Here is a 19,842-nt window from a genome sequence, read left to right as displayed (position 1 = left end):
TCTTCACATAGGCGGCATTTTGACACTAACAAAATACCCTTTGCAGAGATCATATCATCAGAAGGGAGCTTCCTATGCAAAAGACGCCAGCCAAAGGTTGATTGTCTTGGTTGCAAGTATTTCCCCCAAACCATAGAGCTCCAAGGGACCTTAGGATTATGCTTCCTGATCTCATTCCACTCTAAGAAAGTGGAGAAAGAACCCAAGGGAGAACAGCTCCACACACAGACATCCTTCTTGTTAAAGTCAGACAAGGGAATGGCTCTAGCTGCAGAAGTACAATTTTGCAGAAGAGAGGATTGAACAATCGGAATTTCCCATTGGAAATTATTGATTAAATCTGCCACCTTCATAGTAGAGGTCTTGATCAAATCAACATCAAGAGCACAAATCTCTTCAATTGACTTTTCACTAAGCCAATTATCATTCTAGAGTCTTATGTCTCTCCCATTTCCAACAATCCAACTCTCCCTACTTGACACTGTTCCACACTTTTCTTAGGCCAGGGAAAATAAAGAAGGACCTATAAGAAGCCTTAAGGTTTCCATTGGAAAGAAATCTAGCTTTAAAGAGCTTATCACCAATGAGTCACCATCTTTAATACTCCACACTTGCTTGCAAAGGAGAGATTTATTAATATCCCGAAGTCTATGAATCCCTAAACCTCCTTCCTCCCTAGGCTTACAAACCTAATCCCATTTGACTGTCACTGCTTTTGTGTTGTCCACATCTCCAGTCCAAATGAAGTTCCTCATCCATTTCTCTAACAAAGAAATGAGAAATCTTGGCCACCAGTAAACAGCTAGATTATGAGCTGGCATTCCCAAAACAATATATCTCACCAACTGAACTCTTCTTGCCATCGAAAGGAGCTTCCCCTTCCATCCAGATATACGCTCCTTTGCCTTATCCATAACAGTTAACAGAAATTGTTTTTTAACTCTTCCTTTGAATATTTCTATCCCAAGGTATCTTGTACAAAAGTTATAGATAGAAATGCCCATGACATCAAAAATAGTCTGCCTCCGAGAGGAGCTGAATTTTCCCATGAATAGCTTGCTTTTATCAAGATGAATATACTGACCAGAAAAATCTTGATACTTTCTCAAAAAATCTTTGACATTCCTAACATACTTTATATATGCATTCATGAAAATAAAAATATCGTTAGCAAATCATAAGTGAATAGGCATCATCTCACCTCGAGGACCCTAGAGAGCTTTCATTTTATTTGTACTAACAAGATATCTTAGACCTCTGCAGAGAACCTCTTCCGCTAGAATGAACAGAATTGGAGACACAAGATCTCCTTGCCTAAGACCCCTCTCCACATTAAAGAACCCTACAGGCCCTCCATTTAGCAAAATAGAAATCTTAGAAGAGCTAAGAATCTGATATATCCAGTTGACCTATTTTTCAGAGAATCCAAACTTTCTCATCACATGAAGTAAAAATTCGTACGAGATGGTGTCAAAAGCTTTCTGAATGTCAATCTTGATGCCCATTCCTCCTCCTCTAGTATCTGAGAACATAACATTAGTTAACTCTGATCCCACACCAATATTGGTATGAATAATTTTCCCTCTTTGGAACGCCTTCTGCTCATCAGAAATCAGCCTAGGCAAAAGATATGGCATTCTTGTTGCAAGAATTTTTGACAAGACTTTACAAAAAAAATTTCCCATACAGAGATGCCAGTACTTATCCAATGTAGAACCACCATCTACTTTAGGAATAAGAGCTAAAAAATTATTATTGATAGTTGGAGCCATTTTGCCACTAAGGGAAAAATCTTTGATAGTACGAACAAAATCATCACACACCACCTCCCGGCAATGATGAAAGAAGTAACCTGGGAAGCCATCTGGACCAGGAGAACTGTCCGGGTCAAGATCCCACATAGCCTTTTTAATTTCCACAACTCCAGGAATAGCATCTAGAGTAAGCAAGTCAACCTCATCCACCAAGGTCAGAATAGAGTCCAGCAGCTCTAAGTGATCATTAATAGGAGATAAACTATGGAACCCTTCATAATAGTCAACCATATAGCTAGAAATCCCATCTCTATCATACATTTTTGTCCCATCATGCTTTTCAACCATTCTGACAATGTTTCTTGCTCTTCTGATCTTAGTATAGAGATGAAATAATTTGGAGTTCCTGTCCCCCTGCTTAAGCCATCTAATTCTGGATTTTTCAGCCCACAACTTTTCATGATGTTTTAGAGCAACTAAATATGCCATTTTGGCATCTGCCTCCTTCCCAAATAAAGCATCATCCATACCTGCAACTTCAAAATTTGGGATTGTGTTCCTTAACTAGAACTTAATAATTGGCTTAAGACGTTTAAGCTTTTGAGCCAAAACAAAGCTGCAGAACCATAAAAAATCTTCGACTAAGAATCTTTAACTAGCTGCAAGAAGGATGAAGCCTCTAACCAAAACTTATGCATTCTGAAAGGGCAATTACCTGGCCTTGGGCAAGCCTCAAAAACTACCAAAATCGAGCAATGGTCAGAAAAATCACGTTGAAGGACCACCTGGGCACAATCCTAAAAATGGTTTAGCCAAGCTTCATTGCATAGACCCCTAACTAAGACAGATGAAACATTTCCTCTCCTCCTGTTGATAATCTTTAGTGTTTAGAATGAAACACTTACAACCAAATACCCTAAAATAATCAACTTTAGGTAATTTTCCAAAATATAGCTCATAAGGGGTTTTGGAAAGCATGGGTCTTAGTATTATTTTACTTAACACATAACAACTTGTATTTACCGCTTCAACCCAAAAATAGTTTGGTAGGAATACTTATTAAGCATTGTCCTACCAGTCTCTTGTAGTGATCTATTTTTTCTTTCAACTACCCCCATTAGATTAAGGTGTCCTAGAAGCAGAGAAGTTGTGGTCTATGCCATATTTGTTGTAATACAAATCAAACTGATTTATATTGTCAAATTCTCCCCCATCATTCCTAATAGAGGTTATTACACAGCCCTTTTGAGTTTGTAATCTTTTGCATAAGGTTACAAATTCATTAAAGACATCATTTTTATGTTTAAAAATATAGTCCATGTATATCTAGAGTAATCATCAGAAATCACAAAAGTATAGGTTTTACAATTTAAACTAGATATGTTAATGGGGCCAAATATCCAAATAGAGTAATTCCAATGATCTTGATGAAGAAACAATGTTCTTTGACTTATGGGATACTTTGGTTTGTTTTCCCTTTTGACATGCATCACAAAAACTATGTTTATTATATTTTATTTTTGGTAAGTTTTTAATAAGGTCTTTGGATGGTATAGTTTGGAAAAGCTTGACATTTATATATCCAAGCCTTCAATTCCATAATGAAGATTCACTATGGTTAGATACCAAACATGCATTAAAAGAGCTTGATTCTTCTAGCATGCAAACATAGATGTTGTTTTTCGTAATTCCTTTTAACACTAAGTCATTGTCTGCATCCTTTATGTGACAATGAGAAACATTAAAATCTAGCTTGTGTCCCATGCCACATAATTGACTAACACTAAGGAAGTTATAATTCAAGTTATTAATATAGTAGACATTGGTTGATATAGATACCTCCAAGTTTGATTTTTCCAATTCCAACAGTCTTTCCTCTACTATCATCTCCAAAAGTTACCCATACTCCATCATGTCCTTTAAGCTTGAGAACAGCTTTCTATTGGATTTCATGTGTTTGCAGCATCCATTGTCAATAACCCATCCGACTACTATTTTGTTCTTCAAGCACACCTACAATTGAAGTTCAGTTGTACATTGGTCCCCATAACCTCATAGGTCCTTCACTTTTCGTGTCAAATGTACCTATTGGAACCCAGGTGGTCTTGTAGCCTTTTGATCCCTAAAATTGTCTTCGGGATGGCCTAGGAGGTGTTTGTGTCCTTTAGATCCATATGATCTTTGAGGTCCATGTGACCTAGATCCATATAATCTTTGTGGTCGGTATTGTCTTTGAGGTCTATAATATTTTGGGGAGTATGGTCTATATTCCTAATACTGTCTTGGTGACCTATCAAATGGATACATCCCTTGGGGTTGAAATTGCCTGAATTTATGCATTGTTTTTGTCTCCTCTTGAGGCCTATATTGCCTCCTTTGAGGGGTGTAGTAGTAAGCATAATGAACTTGGGTTCTTTGTCTCTCATTTGGGTGTTGAGAGACTTCTTTCTCTTAACATGACATTGCTTAATAGAATGTCCAAATTTTTTACAATATCCACTTTTATCTACTTCTAATTTTAGACTCTCTTCATATAGATCCTTAAAGGCTTCCTGAAGCTCTTCGTTCAAGTCATTCGTAGTGATGTCAACTTGGGTTTGTTGACTTACCTCTTAGTCTTCATTCCCAAGTGTTGTTAGAGCCAGGTTGGTGACTTCTTCATCAGAATCACTATTTTCTTCATCACTAGAATCCTATGTAGCTACATAGGCTTTCTTCTTTGTTTTGTGTAGGCTTTTGGTTTTGAAATGACTAGTTTGCTGCATTCAATTCAATCAACGTCATTTTTGTCAATGGTTGTTCCCTTAGATTTTAGTTTAGATTTACCTTTTTCTCCATAGGACTTATCTCCATGATATTTGTTCTTGTAAGGCATCTTCATTTTCTTTCTTAGGAACTTCTTGAAGCATCTGGTTATAAGAGAGATGTACTTCCCTATGTCGAAGTCATCATCATCATCGTCATCACTAATTTCCTCTGTTGCTTGGGAAGACTTTAATGCTATTGTCCTTCTTTTGTTCTCTGTGACTTGTTTATCTGCCATTAGTTCTACTTCATAGGTTTGTAATGATCCCAATAGGTAGGCAGTCCAAGGAGATCTTGCTTAGATCACGAGCTTCTTCTATAGTTGTCTTCTTTGGTTTCCAAACTGCAGGTAGAGATCTCAAGATCTTTCTGAAATTTTCAGTGTTAGAATAGGTTTTTCCTAAGCTTATAAGATTATTGACAATATCAGTAAATCGAGTGAACATTTCAGAAATTGTTCCATTTTCCATCATAACAAATGATTCATAATTAGAAACTAACTGATCTACCTTCTTTTCCTTTACCTCTGTGGTACCTTTGCCTGTGTCGCACTCGACCACTCAGTTGTATTCTTTCTTGTTTAAGGCACACTGTAAGAAGGCGAAGGCTCTGAAGTTGTATTGAATGAGGACTAAATCTTTAATGGTCCATTTTGATTCATCCTTTGGCACCTTCTTTCATTCTTCGCCCTTGATGACGATGTATGGTCCATTCTCTATAGCACTCCAAACAAGGATATTATGTCCACAAATGAAGTTTTTAAACCTATATTTTTTAGAAGGAGAAATTTTCTCTATTGAAGTATGAAGGCCTAGAGTCATTCATACCTTCAGGTGGTCCTTGTGATGTGGCCATGGTCTTTGACTCACTTTAAGACAAGATTATCTTATGATGTTGAGCTCCCGTTATGATACCAAATGAAGTAACATAGAGGGGGAGTGAATAGATTATACTAGTGAATTTTTTTTTTTTTTTTTTTATTAATGATCCCAAATGTGATTGTGAATTAAAAATTACAGAATAAGTAAGATGAATACAATCACATAACAACAAACTTTATAGTGGTTCAACTCATTCTGAGTCTAGTCCACAAGGTATTCCATTAGCTCTTCTCTTTCAGTATAGTAGGTAGGAAGGAAAACTTTTACAGAATCTTTTCAAGATAAGAGAATCTGTACAACCCCTTTTCAGGTAGAGAGGCACCTTACAATCTCTTTCTAGGTAGAGAGGGACCTTACAACTCTTTGAAGGATAAGAGGATCCTTACACAAGCCTAAGTACAGTCTAGACTTAATATAAATAGAAATAAAGAAGTAAAATGATAAAGAGTTACCTCTTGTGTAGTACAATAATGAATGCAAGAATGAGAATGATTGCACCTTATAATAATCTTCAATGGGCTTGATTAAATCAATAAGGAAGTGGAAGACTTTGAGAAGAATCTTGCGCTTCACTTGTAAAGAAATAATTAACCAATGACTCAAGAGATGATGTAAAGTGGTTTGACTTTCAAATGCTCTCAAAAGATTGCTCTAACGCTTCTATTAATTCATTTATAACTAAGAGCATTAGTGGTATTTATAGATGAGATTAAAGGACAAAATTATGCAAGAAATCTCACTCAAACGGTTACCATTTGGGTCTACCGGTCGACATCCAAAGTGTCGTTGGGCAAAAACTAGCCGTTAGATGCTGGTTACCAGCCAGTCAGTCTCGCACAGATCAACCTAGACACACCGTTCAGACAAGTTTCGATTGACCAGGGCTTTTAGCCGGTCGACCGCCCGCAGGCTTGACCAGAACCAATTATGATAGGGTTCAAGAAATATGACCCTTCATCAGTATTTCCGTCGTAACTTTCTAGTCTTACATTGAATTGACATAATTCCAAATGCATTGGGTTCGTAACTCGAATCTCTACAACTTTCATGAGGGGAACATCTCCTAATACCTAATTTTAGGTTACCAAAATGCCCTTGATTCAGGAAATTCTCTAAGTCATGTTATTCCTAACATGTTCCTAACCACTTAATGGCTCTTCACACTTAGTCAAGGTGCATTCTAAGGTCATTCTAATATGTATGAAGGAAATGCACGATGTGTGAGTGTGCGTATACATTTTAAGGTACAATTATAACATGAATATGCAATCTATCCTAGAAATTCTTCACTAAACTTCTGCATGTAGATCTTCCAATTCTTGGCACTTCATCTTCAATCAATTCATTAGTAAGTCCATGTCTTGAGATGAACTTCATGTCTTGACATCTTGAAGCTTGGATTCTTGGAGTTTGACATGTGAGCATTCTTTAGAGGCATATCCTTATACTAAGCACCACTCAACTACTATAGTTAAAGTACCTACTTGTTTGTAATCATCAAAACCAATTTAGGAATGTGCGCATGTTCACAACATTTAATTCAGGGAATAGAAGAAAAAAAAAAAAAAAAAAGGGAAAAAAGCGACTGTTTATCAACATTTAAAAGACATTTACATAACTGTGTGTGACTAGAGAATATACTTTATTTACCAAAAAAAAAAAAAGTTATGAATATAACTTTCACTCGTGATATCTCAGCAAATGGAACTCAACCTAAAATATTATTGGGGAGAAGAACGCTACCCGGTTGCATAGACCTTGAGCCTAGACACAGTATGGTGCAAATTACTGTTCTGCACCCTATAAAATCGCAAAACTCCATCATTGTTGATACCCCTACATTTGTTCTCATTGGCCCTCACGTTGGCGCAGAGGCTACTGACCCAGGTAGAGATATCTTTCCCACACAAAAATAGGGGTAGAGAACACTATCTAGTCACATGCCCCTCTGCCAAGATATGGAGATGGCCAAAATGATAGCCTTGTTCCTATGAAATACAAAATATTAATCCTTGTTGATGCCCTTGTGCCCCTTATTAGCCCCCATGCTAGTATAAGGGCCATGCGACTAAGTAGCATTCTTCTTATAAAAAGGATATAAGAACCCAGCTGCTTTGGCGTAGGAAATACAAATCTCGTGGATCAATAGAACAACATATGAGAGCATCTTTAACTCATTATGGGAAGGGATAGCATGGTGTTTTCATGCCCGACTCAATGGGGGGTTTCCTACGCCAACAGACATGTTCTTTTTTCTCCCATAAAAATATTCGAACAAGGGAGAAGAAAGGACTATGGAGAGAGAGGATTGTGATTAGATCCCACTGCTGACTAATCAGTGCCCACATTGGCGTTCGGCCATGGGGCCATTGGATAATAAGGAAAGTAATAATCAATTTAGCTGGAGGGAGTGGAAGCGTGATGCTGCTCGACTTAAAGTCAGATAGGATAAACAAGTTGCATCGTCCTTACATGTAAAGTAAAGGCAAAAAATGATGGATTAAAATCATAAATGGGCCTCCTTTCTACGCCTCTAGCCTTGTGAGTTAGCGGCCCACGTTGGATACTATTTCTTAATAGAAAAGAAAATAATAAATATAACCGCAAGCGCACTAGTCACGTGTAGATGTGTGTCGAACACGAGGAGGTTGACCTTGATTAAAATTCAATCTTAATCTAGGCAAAGTGTACTTAACATTGCAAAAATAATTACTAAGGTAACTCACATGCAATGAAATTAAAACTAACAATATGGAATTCACCTAATCTAGGGACCTAAGAAATTACAAAAATTGCAAAATAAATATGACAATGATGATCAAACGCAGAATTTAAGAATTAACCTTAATAGCAATTCTTTACCAAAAAAGAATGATGACTAAAAATTATTGGCAAAAAGAGCTTTCGGGGATAGGAACTCACCTTGAGATTATGTCAAATTCACGGTCAAAACAACCAAACATACATGTATCATGATTAGGTCAATAGGAGATATGACCAATCAAAGCAAATATTTTCCATGAGTAATTCAATCAATAAGACACGAACCACAAAAATAAAATTTATGAATATAGATAGGAGATGCAATAGATACATCGACAAATATGCATATGGTCTCTTGAAGATGACATGCACAATGCAAAGGCAACTAATGTATGTCCTAAGCTATGCACATACAATCAAACACATAAGCATGGCGACCATCAATCATTCCTTCTCTCATAGCTTCATCCTACCCAGAGTTGAAGGGTTTAGTTGGCCTTAGAAAAATTAAAAGGACAATGGATTGATGAAGAAAAGATTAAACTAAAAAAAATAAAATAAAATAAGACAAGAACTTCCCTAATGAAGAAACGCAGAGGCTTGAGAAGAAAAATCTCCAAATCTTCCTTGCTTTCAATAACTTTTATGGATATTACAATTTGAATAAAATGAAAATTATTAAATCTTTCTATTAACTTAAAGTAAAATTACAACTTGTAAAAATAAATTATTCAAAGCTAAACTAATGAAGTGAAAGAAAAAAGAGAGGGGAGAGGAAGCTTGGGGCCCATTTGATAACGTTTCTTCTGTTTCTATTCTAAGAAACAATAGAAACATAAATTTTTGTTTCTAGAAACAGAAACAGAATTGAAGGTGTTTGATAAGTCATGTTTCTGGAAGTCGATAGTAACCAGCGAAAGACTGGCCACGAGTCGTTTTCAGAAACGAAAGAACTTGTTTCACCTGGGTCGTTTCTTGAGCCATAAATAGGTAGAAATTTCAATTTCTATTTCTGAAAACAAGTAAAGCAAAACAGTTTTATCAAACGCTTTTTGTTCCGTTTCTTGAAACATTATCAAATAGGCCCTTAGTGTTTTCAGAGAGAGGAGAGTTCATCTATTTATAGAGTTCAGCTACGTAAAGAATGAAAAGAAAAAAAAATAGAAAGCAAATAAAAGTCAACATTTATAATAAAAACTATCCAAAATTTGATAATCCCAATTTCCTTTACAATATTTCTCTTAATCCCAAAATAGAAGATAGAAGAAGATCTTTTAGAATATTATCCAATATAGAAGGTCATGAATATGAAACTACTAAATATTCATCCCAACATGTGGTTAAAAACCAAAATAGAAGGTTGACTCAGCCTAATTCTTCCTTGTAGAAATCGTCACCACATAGGAAATCCTTGAAATTTATTCTGCAGATTTTGCCAAGAGGGAGTCTTCTAGGCTTAGCCAGGCTAGCTAGAGTTTGGTTCCTTGGGTCGAATTTGAAAATTATACTCCATTTGGTCCACTTTTGGCATGAATTTTGAAAACAAGAGAAAATACATAAAGTAACCTTGTTCTGAGAATTAAATGATGTAAATAGTTGGACTGATTTGCATATAAAAAAATGCTCAACAGACACCTCGGTCCACTCCATCTTTTCTTTCTCACTCTCTTTCCCTCTCTCTCATTTGGTAACATATAGGAGTGATGAACCCATGTTCTATGTACCAACATTGGATCGCTATATTGGTAAGTATTTGATCCCGACACCTGACTGATACTATATCAGTTGATTGGTATGGACCAGAGTTAAAAAAGTCAAAACATTTTATTTAATGTAAAGCAGGGGTATTTCTGTTTGATATGAAAAATTTGATATCGGAACGATTTTGGGGATGATCGGTACCCGTTCTGATACCATGCTCCAAAACCATGGATGAATCCACTAGTTACTCAATAGGATATGAAACATTCATTTTTTAGACAGTTTTCCTTCATTATGCAATGAATTCACCATGTGGATCAAAGGGTCGAAAACCACGCCTCCAACCCTCCTTCGAGTGGCCTGGATCCTCATGGTGCAGGGAAACGTGGTCCTTCATCTTTTTAAGAGGAACCAGAGTTAATTGGAAAATTAAAGTTTCATAAGAGATAAGAGTGTGTGTAGCAGCATTAATTCTAGCCCCAATTGGGAAAACTCGAATTGGCACAATTTGTTTATTAGACGTGTCGTACTTAAGCCTCGTCCAACTAACATTCGATTGTTCACTTCTTGGTGACTCAACTCGACACATTTAAATCTTGTTAGAGATAAATGTGTCATTAGCCCTGGATTGAGCTCCTCTGTGGCGCAACACAGTATCCAACGCTCATCCAACGGCTAGAAACGCTTTGGCATGGAGCCCAAGGTTCACACGTAGCCCAAGGCATTTCTAAGCGTTGGATGGTCGTCGGACATTGTGTTGCGCCATAGTGGAGCCAAATACCATTAGCCCCTCTAAGACTATTTAATTCGATTCTTGGTAACCCAATTAAAGACCAATATTTGACCGACCATTTATAAATGAGACCATGCTTAGCCTATGAGGAACGATTACTTAAACAAGTCGGTCAATCACATTGTGAGGTGTCTCTCTCTAACAAAAAAGATAAAAGAGAAAACAGTGAAGAGCAGAAGGATAGATTTGAATGGTTAGGCCCATAGATTTAGGTATTGATACCATTATGATACTAATCCAGATTGGATTAGGTCAGTGTGTATCAGTTAATTTTGTCCTTTTACTTTAAAAAAAGTACGTTTTTTTACTGTTTACTCCTGAAACTATTACGCGGGCTTATTGGGAGGAGTCTTGGCTGACTCCACTTGCCTCCCAATTTGAGATTGAGACAATATCTCTCCTACCTTGATCTCTTACCAATTTGAGAAGATTGAGAGAATACCTTGATCTCCTACCTACTTTAGATCAGGACAATCTCTCTTTCCTATTTCCTTAGTTTCCTTATTATGTACAAATAACTATATTTCCTAAGTTTTGTATCTCTATCCCTCTATTAAAGGGATCTTTTGGTTGTAATGTCATGTATATAACCCCATGTACAATGAATGAGAAATCACCAAGAATTTCACTCAAGCCTTCTATTTTTTATAGAAACAATATAGGGTTATCGGTCCAGATCGGTCAACTATTGGGTATATAGCTAATACAACCAATACGATTGATACTTAAAACCATTATTAGGCCTCTCTTTGTATTTTTCCAAATTTTATAATGAGAAGCTTCTTTTTTTTTTTCTTTTTTCTTTTTTTTTTTCTTTTTTCAATTTTAGTTATGTTGTAGCCATTTGGAATAGTTTTTGGGTCAACTATCATATATATGGCCGATACAGCAGATATGATATAGATAGTTGAAACTAGGGGTGTCAATCGGCCGGGCTGGTCTCGGCCGGGCCTAGCCGGGCCTAACGGGCCTATGTCCTTGGACCATGACCTACCTATTTAAAGAATGAGTCAGTCTCGATCGGTCTCGTGCTGGGCTCGATTGGATTTCGAGCTATAATCGAGCCTTAAATGGGGTAATGTACCAATAAAACTTTAAACAGACCTTGAAACGGTCTTTACTTCTCTTGGATTTTAAGATACTTTAATTTGTTTTGTTAAATCATCCGCAATTTTGGAAATATATTACTTACAATCAATAATTGATAAAAATATCAATATGTACCATATTCTATCCCAATAAAATCAAAATACATATATAAACGGTCGGGCTAAACATGTTGGTCCAAGTCGAGCTTATAAACGAACCAAGCCGATCAAGAGGCACATTGGGCTTACCCATTGCAATGTGTACTATCTATTTATAAATGGGCTAAGCCTAGGTTCAACACGTTTATTAATCGGACCGACCCAAATCAGGCCATAAACATATTGGACTCTATTGGGCCTATCAGTGCGGACTTGAAATTGACACCCCTACTTGAAACCATGGTTAGACTCTCTATCCTTACTTTTCCAAATGTTATAATGGGATTTTTTTTTTCAATTTTAATTATGTTGTAGACTTGTAGCCGTTTGGAACAGTTTTTAGGCTTATAAAAGCAAGCTTTGGTTTTCTCGGTCTCTTTACAGTTTACTGATCGGGACGACGTCTTTTTCTCCAGATCTCGATTCTCTCTACCTTCCCTTCCCTTAAAACGACTCAGAATCGAATCAAAACGATAATTGGCCTTCGTCTTCCTTACCTCAACCAACCCTCACTCCCGTCCACCCTCAGCTTTATCTCCAGTTTAATATTACACTTCTCTTTCGAGAAGCAAAAAGCCTTTTTTTTCTCTTCTTCGGTTCTTCGTCTGCTTCTCGCTCTCAGTCTCACTAGTCATTACTCTCAGTAATTTACTCATTCTTTCTGCAAACCCTTCTTCAAACCGTCCTGACTTTTCGATTTGACAACTCTCAGCCGTTTTTGCAGAGAGAAAGAGAGAGAAAAGTGCATTTAGTTGAGCGTCTGGAGCCGAGTTCTAGTCAATTGAGGCTTTGACAGATAAGGTCGATTCGTCTTGTCTGTCCCCTTCTTTGCAATAATATTAGCGCATTAAAACCTCTGTGGACACTTTGAAGCAGCAATTCTTAAACCTCCTCTGCAGTTTGTAACGCGATTCCATTACTAGCGGCGCACTCTTCGCTTTTCTTCCCACCTTCAAAAAAGAAGAAAACGGATTAGACTCGTCTCTTTCTCCCATTCAATAAAGGTGGAAACTAAAAAAGAAACGGATTTCCTTGTATACAAACATTTGTCCAGACTCTAGTGTGTTCATCGCTTTCTGAATCCCTCACTAGAAAGGGACTTCTCAAATAAGGTAACTGAAGTAATTGGTTTCTTCCTCTTCGTCTGGTTCGTTTAGAGCCATCGTTACAATCGTTTTCTTACTCTTTGCCCTTTCTTTGAACTAAGCTTTTCAAGGTTCTTCAAAATTTCATTTGGGTTTTCCCTCTGTTTTTACTTCTTTTCTCCCCTTTTGTTGTTTCTGTACAAGAATTCTTCCTCTTCCTCTGTCTTGGATCTTGGTATTTTTTGTCTCATTAACTCTCCAGTTTCTGTTACAGATCTAGGACTCAAAAGGGCCTCCATTAAATAAAATCACAAAATAATGTTGCCTCAGAAGCAAGCGGAAGAAGCCATAGTGACTAACTACAGCGAAACAACAGAGCCTGATGGGAAGGAGGAAGAGGCAGAAGTTCAGTCCAAGTTCAGTATGAAGAGCATTCTCTGGCACGGTGGCTCTGTTTATGATGCCTGGTTCAGCTGCGCTTCCAATCAAGTAAAAAACCCAGGAAAAAAAAATGCCTGAGAGCATAGTGAACTAGTGAATTTTAATTGAATTTGCTTCATTCTTTCTTCTCCAAGCTCAATCCGACCTTGCCCCCTCTCTCACAGGTAGCCCAGGTTCTGCTCACGCTACCCTACTCGTTCTCTCAACTGGGTATGCTTTCTGGTATCTTATTTCAGCTCTTCTATGGCATCATGGGTAGCTGGACTGCCTACCTTATAAGCGTTCTATACATCGAGTACCGCAGCCGGAAGGAGAAGGAAAACGTGAGCTTCAAGAACCATGTTATTCAGGTAACCATTCAGGATCAAAATTCTTTCTTAGGTTGCAGAGATAACTTTCACAGACCTCTAATGGTGACTTTGGTGTGAAATTTCAATTTCAGTGGTTCGAAGTACTGGATGGGTTGTTGGGTCCATACTGGAAAGCAATTGGACTGGCTTTCAACTGTACATTTCTCCTTTTTGGATCTGTTATACAGCTCATAGCTTGCGCAAGGTGAGAGAGATTTTAGATTTTGTTTTCTTCTTCTTCTTCTTCTTCTTCTTCTTCTTCTTTTTATCCTGACCTGATTGAACAAATCTTACAAATCTCGTGATTGTGTTTTTGGTGGATGGGAAAACAGTAACATATATTACATAAACGATCGATTGGATAAGAGGACATGGACGTACATCTTCGGAGCTTGTTGTGCAACGACGGTGTTCATACCTTCTTTTCACAACTACCGTATTTGGTCTTTCCTGGGACTTGGGATGACCACCTACACTGCCTGGTACTTGACCATCGCCGCTCTAGTCCACGGCCAGGTTGATGGAGTACAACACACGGCTCCGACGAAACTGGTTCTGTATTTCACCGGCGCCACCAACATCCTATACACTTTCGGTGGACATGCTGTCACTGTGTGAGTAATCTTTTGGGTAATTGGGTTAATGGGTTCCTTCTTTCTCCATTTTCAAAGGTTATAATCACACCCCTCCCCAACTGGTTGCAGCTTTTGCTGGCCATTCGGGGGTTTTTGGGATTTTCTAATGAAACCAAACATAATCATTGGGAAGACTAAACCTTTTTTTGCCCCTTCTGTTTTTTTTTCTTTCAATCTGGTGGTCGTGATACTATTTGTGAAGGAGTCGGTTAAAACTCATCTTCAAAAGTTAGCCATCTCTCTAAGCATCTATAAGTTTTTAAGGGATTACTCACTTTTAATGTGGGATAATTAATTTAACTTAGTTGTTTCTGAAACTCAATGGCATTTCAGTGAAATAATGCACGCAATGTGGAAGCCACAAAAGTTCAAGTACATTTACTTGATAGCAACGCTGTATGTGTTCACTCTAACACTTCCATCGGCGGCCGCTGTATACTGGGCCTTCGGGGATCAGCTCCTCAACCACTCCAATGCCTTCTCCCTCCTTCCCAAGAATGGTTTTCGTGATGGCGCCGTTATCTTGATGCTCATTCATCAGGTTAATATTTTTTTTTCTTTTTCTTTTTAATTATTGATGATTATTCTTACTCATGTCTTGTTTATATGTGATGCAGTTCATAACATTTGGATTCGCTTGTACGCCATTGTATTTTGTGTGGGAGAAGGTGATAGGGATGCACGATACCAAGAGCATATGCCTGAGAGCATTGGCGAGGCTGCCTGTGGTGATACCCATCTGGTTCTTAGCCATTATCTTCCCATTCTTTGGACCCATCAACTCTGCTGTTGGTGCTCTCTTGGTTAGCTTCACCGTCTACATTATCCCTGCCCTTGCTCATATGCTTACCTACAGGAAAGCCTCTGCTCGACAGGTACCCAATTCCTCACGGCTGTTTGGGCTTTTTGGTAATTCTAGACAGGAAAGTAGTAGTAAAAAACTGTAAAAAGTTTGACTACTCTCCACGACAAGAAGGAAATAATGACGGTCAGCCAGGCTATAGTGAAAAGGATTGAATGGTCAAGGTGGGGTTAGTTTAAGGATTAAATTGAAAAAAGGTCCTATAGAGAAAAAGACGGAAAGTTAAACAATTCTCCACACCCTTGATGGAAAAAGTTAAACCGGGTTTTGGTTCTGATTCGGGCTTGGCCGTTGCCTCACTTGGGGCCGGTCCACGTAAAGCCCGGAGTATACGTGACTATGAATGGGGTCCAGAGATTGTTATCCTGAAAGCTTGTTTGTCGTCTGCACGAAAAGGAAAGTCTTCCATTGTCAAATGGGAGATGGGAGATGGGAGATGGGAGATGGGAGGTTTTGGCTAATTGATTGGTATCATTATTGATTTAGGTGGTGGATTACATTACTTACATAATTACATAGCATTAGGAACCTCTTCAACGCGTCCGTCGCCTGCGTGTTGGGGTCCTCCCAGTTATATGATGACCAAAAATAGATTTTTTTTAAGGGTTGTTTTGTCCTTTCACAAGAGAGGGCCTATGGATAGGGTAGGGATATGGGTTTTGTGGGATGTGGCAATATAATTTTTTTTTTTTTTTTTTGGGGGGAGGGGTGGTGGGTGGGGTAAGTAATTATTGTGGGTATCCGTATCAGTGCGTATCCCTTACACCAGTAATGGCATCCCAATTCCGAAACATCTCCATCTGGGGGCAACCACATTGGCTGAAAGGATGACGTGGGCAGCACGTGAGAGAGAGAGAGTGTGTGTGCTATGCATTTAAAGCCCTTGGGACCTCTGGAAATATTATAGGTGATAAGAGTGTGGTGGGATGTCCTTCTCACTTAGTTATATGCAACCATTGTGTTGTGCTGCATTCTTTTCCACTTCCACATCAGTGACAGAGAATACCGTCTCTAAATGACTAAACCTCTTACTAGTCACAGCCCATTATTGGTAGTGGCTTGTGTAGCCGCCGGTCTGGTTCTCTTGTATTTAAAAGTTAAAACCAATTAGGGTTTATGTAATGCCTAGTTGATGTAGGACTAAAGAGTTTAGTTCTTTTAAATTTGTCACATTTTTTGCCTAATTTTTTAGTTTCAATGGATTTGGGCATATCAGTCGGTCTCCCAAGACTTGTGATTCTTCGAATTATTCTTGTTTCCTTGATGCAGAATGCTGCGGAGAAGCCTCCTTTCTTCCTCCCAAGTTGGACAGCCATGTATGTGATAAATGCGTTTGTGGTCGGGTGGATCTTTGTGGTTGGATTTGGGTTCGGTGGTTGGGCTAGCATGACCAATTTTGTCAAGCAAGTCGACACATTTGGCCTCTTTGCTAAGTGTTACCAGTGTAAGCCACCTCCTACGGTTGCTCCTGCTCCCAAACATCACTAGTAAACCAAGTCTTAACCCAATGAAGAACCGGCTGATGAAGAACCGGGTTGGTCCACAGCAATAGAGTCTGTGTCTTGTATTATACACGTTAGTGGGGGTGGTAGGGGAGTGGCAAAGTTTACCCCAAATGTGGTGTTGCTTTTTTTTTTTTCATTTGGGTTTATTTTATTTTATTGAATTTCTTATTAGTGGTATAAGAAGAATAGATAGACAGATAGATGGGATGGATAGTGTGGAAATGTTGATTCTTATGCTTTTAAAGTTGATGTATGCAGAAGTTCATCTTTTTTTTCTTTCTTCTTTTAAGTTTCTAAGGTTCATTTTGACAAGAATATTAGTATATAAATGGGTTTGTTTATCATTAAGGTTCTTAAAAGTATGTATATGAAGCTTTGATGGATGGATCATCATCACTATTTTGTTTCCCATTGTAGTCTTCTCATGTGGGACTTCTATTATAATTGGATCAGAATAAGTGCTGTGACCCACTAATACTTGTTCTCTCTCTCTCTCTCTCTCTCTCTCTCTCTCTCTCTCTCTCTAAAATGTTCTAAAGGACTCTTTTGACCTAGATTCTCATTCCCAGACTAGGAAATTGGTCCACATGGCTTCACGTTGGTGGGTCTATTAGTCACATGCCACGCTCCCCTCTCTCATAAGCCTTCATATATTCTCTATTCACATGTGAGGTGTTGTTTATGAATCGGAGGGGAAGGAGAACCTATAATGTATTTTTAGTTAAGCATATGGGTTATATATGTTTAATCATTTATTTATAGGGTCGTTTATTTAAGAGGAAATTATTTTTTGTTAGCACCTGAGTGTATTAAAGGCTCTGACTCCCATTGATTATGTTTTTTACTTTTTTATTTTTGTATTTGATGCTTGGTTTGGCTTCCATCACAGGAGCCCGATATTTGGGTGTTGTTAATGTTTTTTTTAGGATGAGGGCAGGGAGCTGATTTAGTTCCTTTATTAGGGCTTAATGGTCAAACAGGCCTTCAAACTTGGAGTTTAAACTTAAATTCGGAATAAAGAAAGGTTATAAAATGAGGGGGTCTTAATCAATGGGTGGGTTCAAGAATCCCTTTTTATTAATATTATCTCTCTCTCTCTCTCTTGGGAATTCTTTCTTTAGATTTCTTGTTGGAAGGAAAAAGAAATTTCCTGATTTAGGATTAGGGATGTAAACGGATCAAATATAATTGGATCTGAATATTCTTTGACCGGATGCAGATATCCCTAAACGAATATGGAGTGAATCAAATTTGGATTTTTGACTATCCCGTTACTCTTTAGCTTGTGTAATTCGAACCTTCCTCCCCCAGTGAATACAATTTGATCTTATTCCATCTTTATAAGTTGTCTTAACTCTTTTCCTCATTCTCTAGAACTTGTCTATACTTCAAGAACCCCCCAAATCATTAATTGATTATCTAATTGGAATGAATAATTATTTTGGGATAATTTGAATTTGGATTCGGATACCTTTAACCGGATACTAGTATCCCTAAATGGATATAGATACATATTGAATTTGGATCCATCCTTTAGGTTATGTTTGGTTATCACGAAATGAATAGAAAAAAAAAAAAAAATCAATTTCAAGAGAGAAATCAACACATAAATCAATCATTGTGTCTCCTCAAATTCAATTGTTTTTTCTTCTTATGGTTTCTATTCTTCTCTTGACAACTAACCATAGCAAACATTTAGACTTCTCTCTCATCCATGAAAAGTCACAAATAAGAGGGGATTGAAAATATTGTTTGTGTATGTCTAGCTCAAACTCGAGACCTCTTGGTGAGCATAGGCTTTTGCACACCACAGATCACCAACTACACTAAACGATTATTTTTATCACCCGTAGGTTTTAATTTTGTGCAAGTTTAGCACTTGTAGCTTACGTTTGCCCTCTATTCCCCTTCTCGTTATTATCTGCTGCATTGATACATTGGGGTCCTTATTCCTTTCCCATCTTCTTTTACCCAAACAACAACCATTTACCTTGGGTTTGGGCCTTTAGTTTTAGTGTTTCTATTGCTTACTCTTCCTCGGATGACCCCAAAACATTTCTGAAGTCCCTCATGAACATAATCTCCAGTAGAGGTGTCAATTTGTAGCCTACACTGTTAGGCCCAATGAGGTATCCAACTGTTTATTTCTAGATTAGAATGTTTAAGTTCATTTAGATCAATTATAGCAAGTCTACAGCTCGATTAGCCACGTAGCACACTTAAAGCCCAATCAATGGATTCTAAACTGACAGGCCAAATAGCAGTATGTCCATGACTAGCCTATGAGCTTGATTATTTAACTTGTTGGTAACTGTATGAACCTTTAAATTGGTGGAGACTGATTATGCTTGATTGAAACCAACCAGACCCAAACTAGTTGACATATCTAATTCTAAGAATCAGAACGGACTATCTCATTCATCAGATTCTTCATTAATGCTTCTCAAAATGGAGCAGTCATTGAAGTCGAATAAATTGGGACCGGCCTTTCCATCCTAATTCTTCCATGGATGTAGAGTCTAGCACATCTATTACGACAAATAAATTAAATTTAAAACCCTAAATTCATCCACAAATTCAAAGTATTTTTGTCAAAACATCCACAAATTCAAAGTATATTTGCCAAAACATCCACAAATTCAAAGTAGTCTTGTTTTAATTTTATGTTATTACCAAATTGAAGGAAAAGAAAACCATAGCTGCTAGTGTGTATCGTCCTTTCACATTGTCGCTTCCATGACATCGAGGCCCCATGTTAACGGATGTATGATACTCCCCCTGTGCCCTCATTGATTGATCATGGGGATTCCATTATATGCAACCAACATATTGATCCCCTCTAGTAATAATAAATAAAGGAAGAAAGTTTTCTGGTTGGGATTTGGGAGCGTGGCCCTTACGCCAATGCCCAACCAATGAGACTGCATGGGAGAGCATCGACCAAAAGTTCCGTGGTCATTTGGCACACCCCCTTGTGTCTAGGCGTAGGGGCACACATTCTTGGACAAAAAAAACACTTG

The 19,842-nt window shown here is 37.8% G+C and overlaps 2 protein-coding genes across 3 annotated transcripts; one reads left to right on the top strand and one right to left on the bottom strand.

Moving 5' to 3' along the window:
* Positions 1 to 1,409: 1,409 nt before the first annotated feature.
* On the bottom strand, positions 1,410 to 4,797 carry LOC122094740. The gene is made up of 2 exons (XM_042665344.1): positions 4,581 to 4,797; positions 1,410 to 2,284 (listed from the first exon to the last, which is right to left on the bottom strand). Exons 1-2 carry the CDS (start codon positions 4,795 to 4,797, stop codon positions 1,410 to 1,412), a joined length of 1,092 nt encoding a protein of 363 aa, XP_042521278.1.
* A 7,523-nt stretch (positions 4,798 to 12,320) lies between these two features.
* LOC122058252 (auxin transporter-like protein 2) lies at positions 12,321 to 17,166 on the top strand. 2 transcript variants are annotated; one of them, XM_042620852.1, is made up of 8 exons: positions 12,321 to 13,056; positions 13,304 to 13,518; positions 13,635 to 13,820; positions 13,913 to 14,025; positions 14,153 to 14,434; positions 14,789 to 14,996; positions 15,073 to 15,330; positions 16,587 to 17,166. In XM_042620852.1, exons 2-8 carry the CDS (start codon positions 13,348 to 13,350, stop codon positions 16,803 to 16,805), a joined length of 1,437 nt encoding a protein of 478 aa, XP_042476786.1. In that variant the 5' UTR covers positions 12,321 to 13,056; positions 13,304 to 13,347; the 3' UTR covers positions 16,806 to 17,166. The 2 variants fall into 2 exon arrangements, with proteins under 2 accessions (XP_042476786.1, XP_042476787.1); XM_042620853.1 differs by having other exon boundaries at positions 13,292 to 13,518.
* Positions 17,167 to 19,842: the final 2,676 nt, after the last annotated feature.

This window comes from Macadamia integrifolia, chromosome 12, assembly GCF_013358625.1.
Source record: "Macadamia integrifolia cultivar HAES 741 chromosome 12, SCU_Mint_v3, whole genome shotgun sequence".
NCBI lineage: Eukaryota > Viridiplantae > Streptophyta > Magnoliopsida > Proteales > Proteaceae > Macadamia > Macadamia integrifolia.
This window is presented reverse-complemented; position numbering and strand designations above follow the sequence as displayed.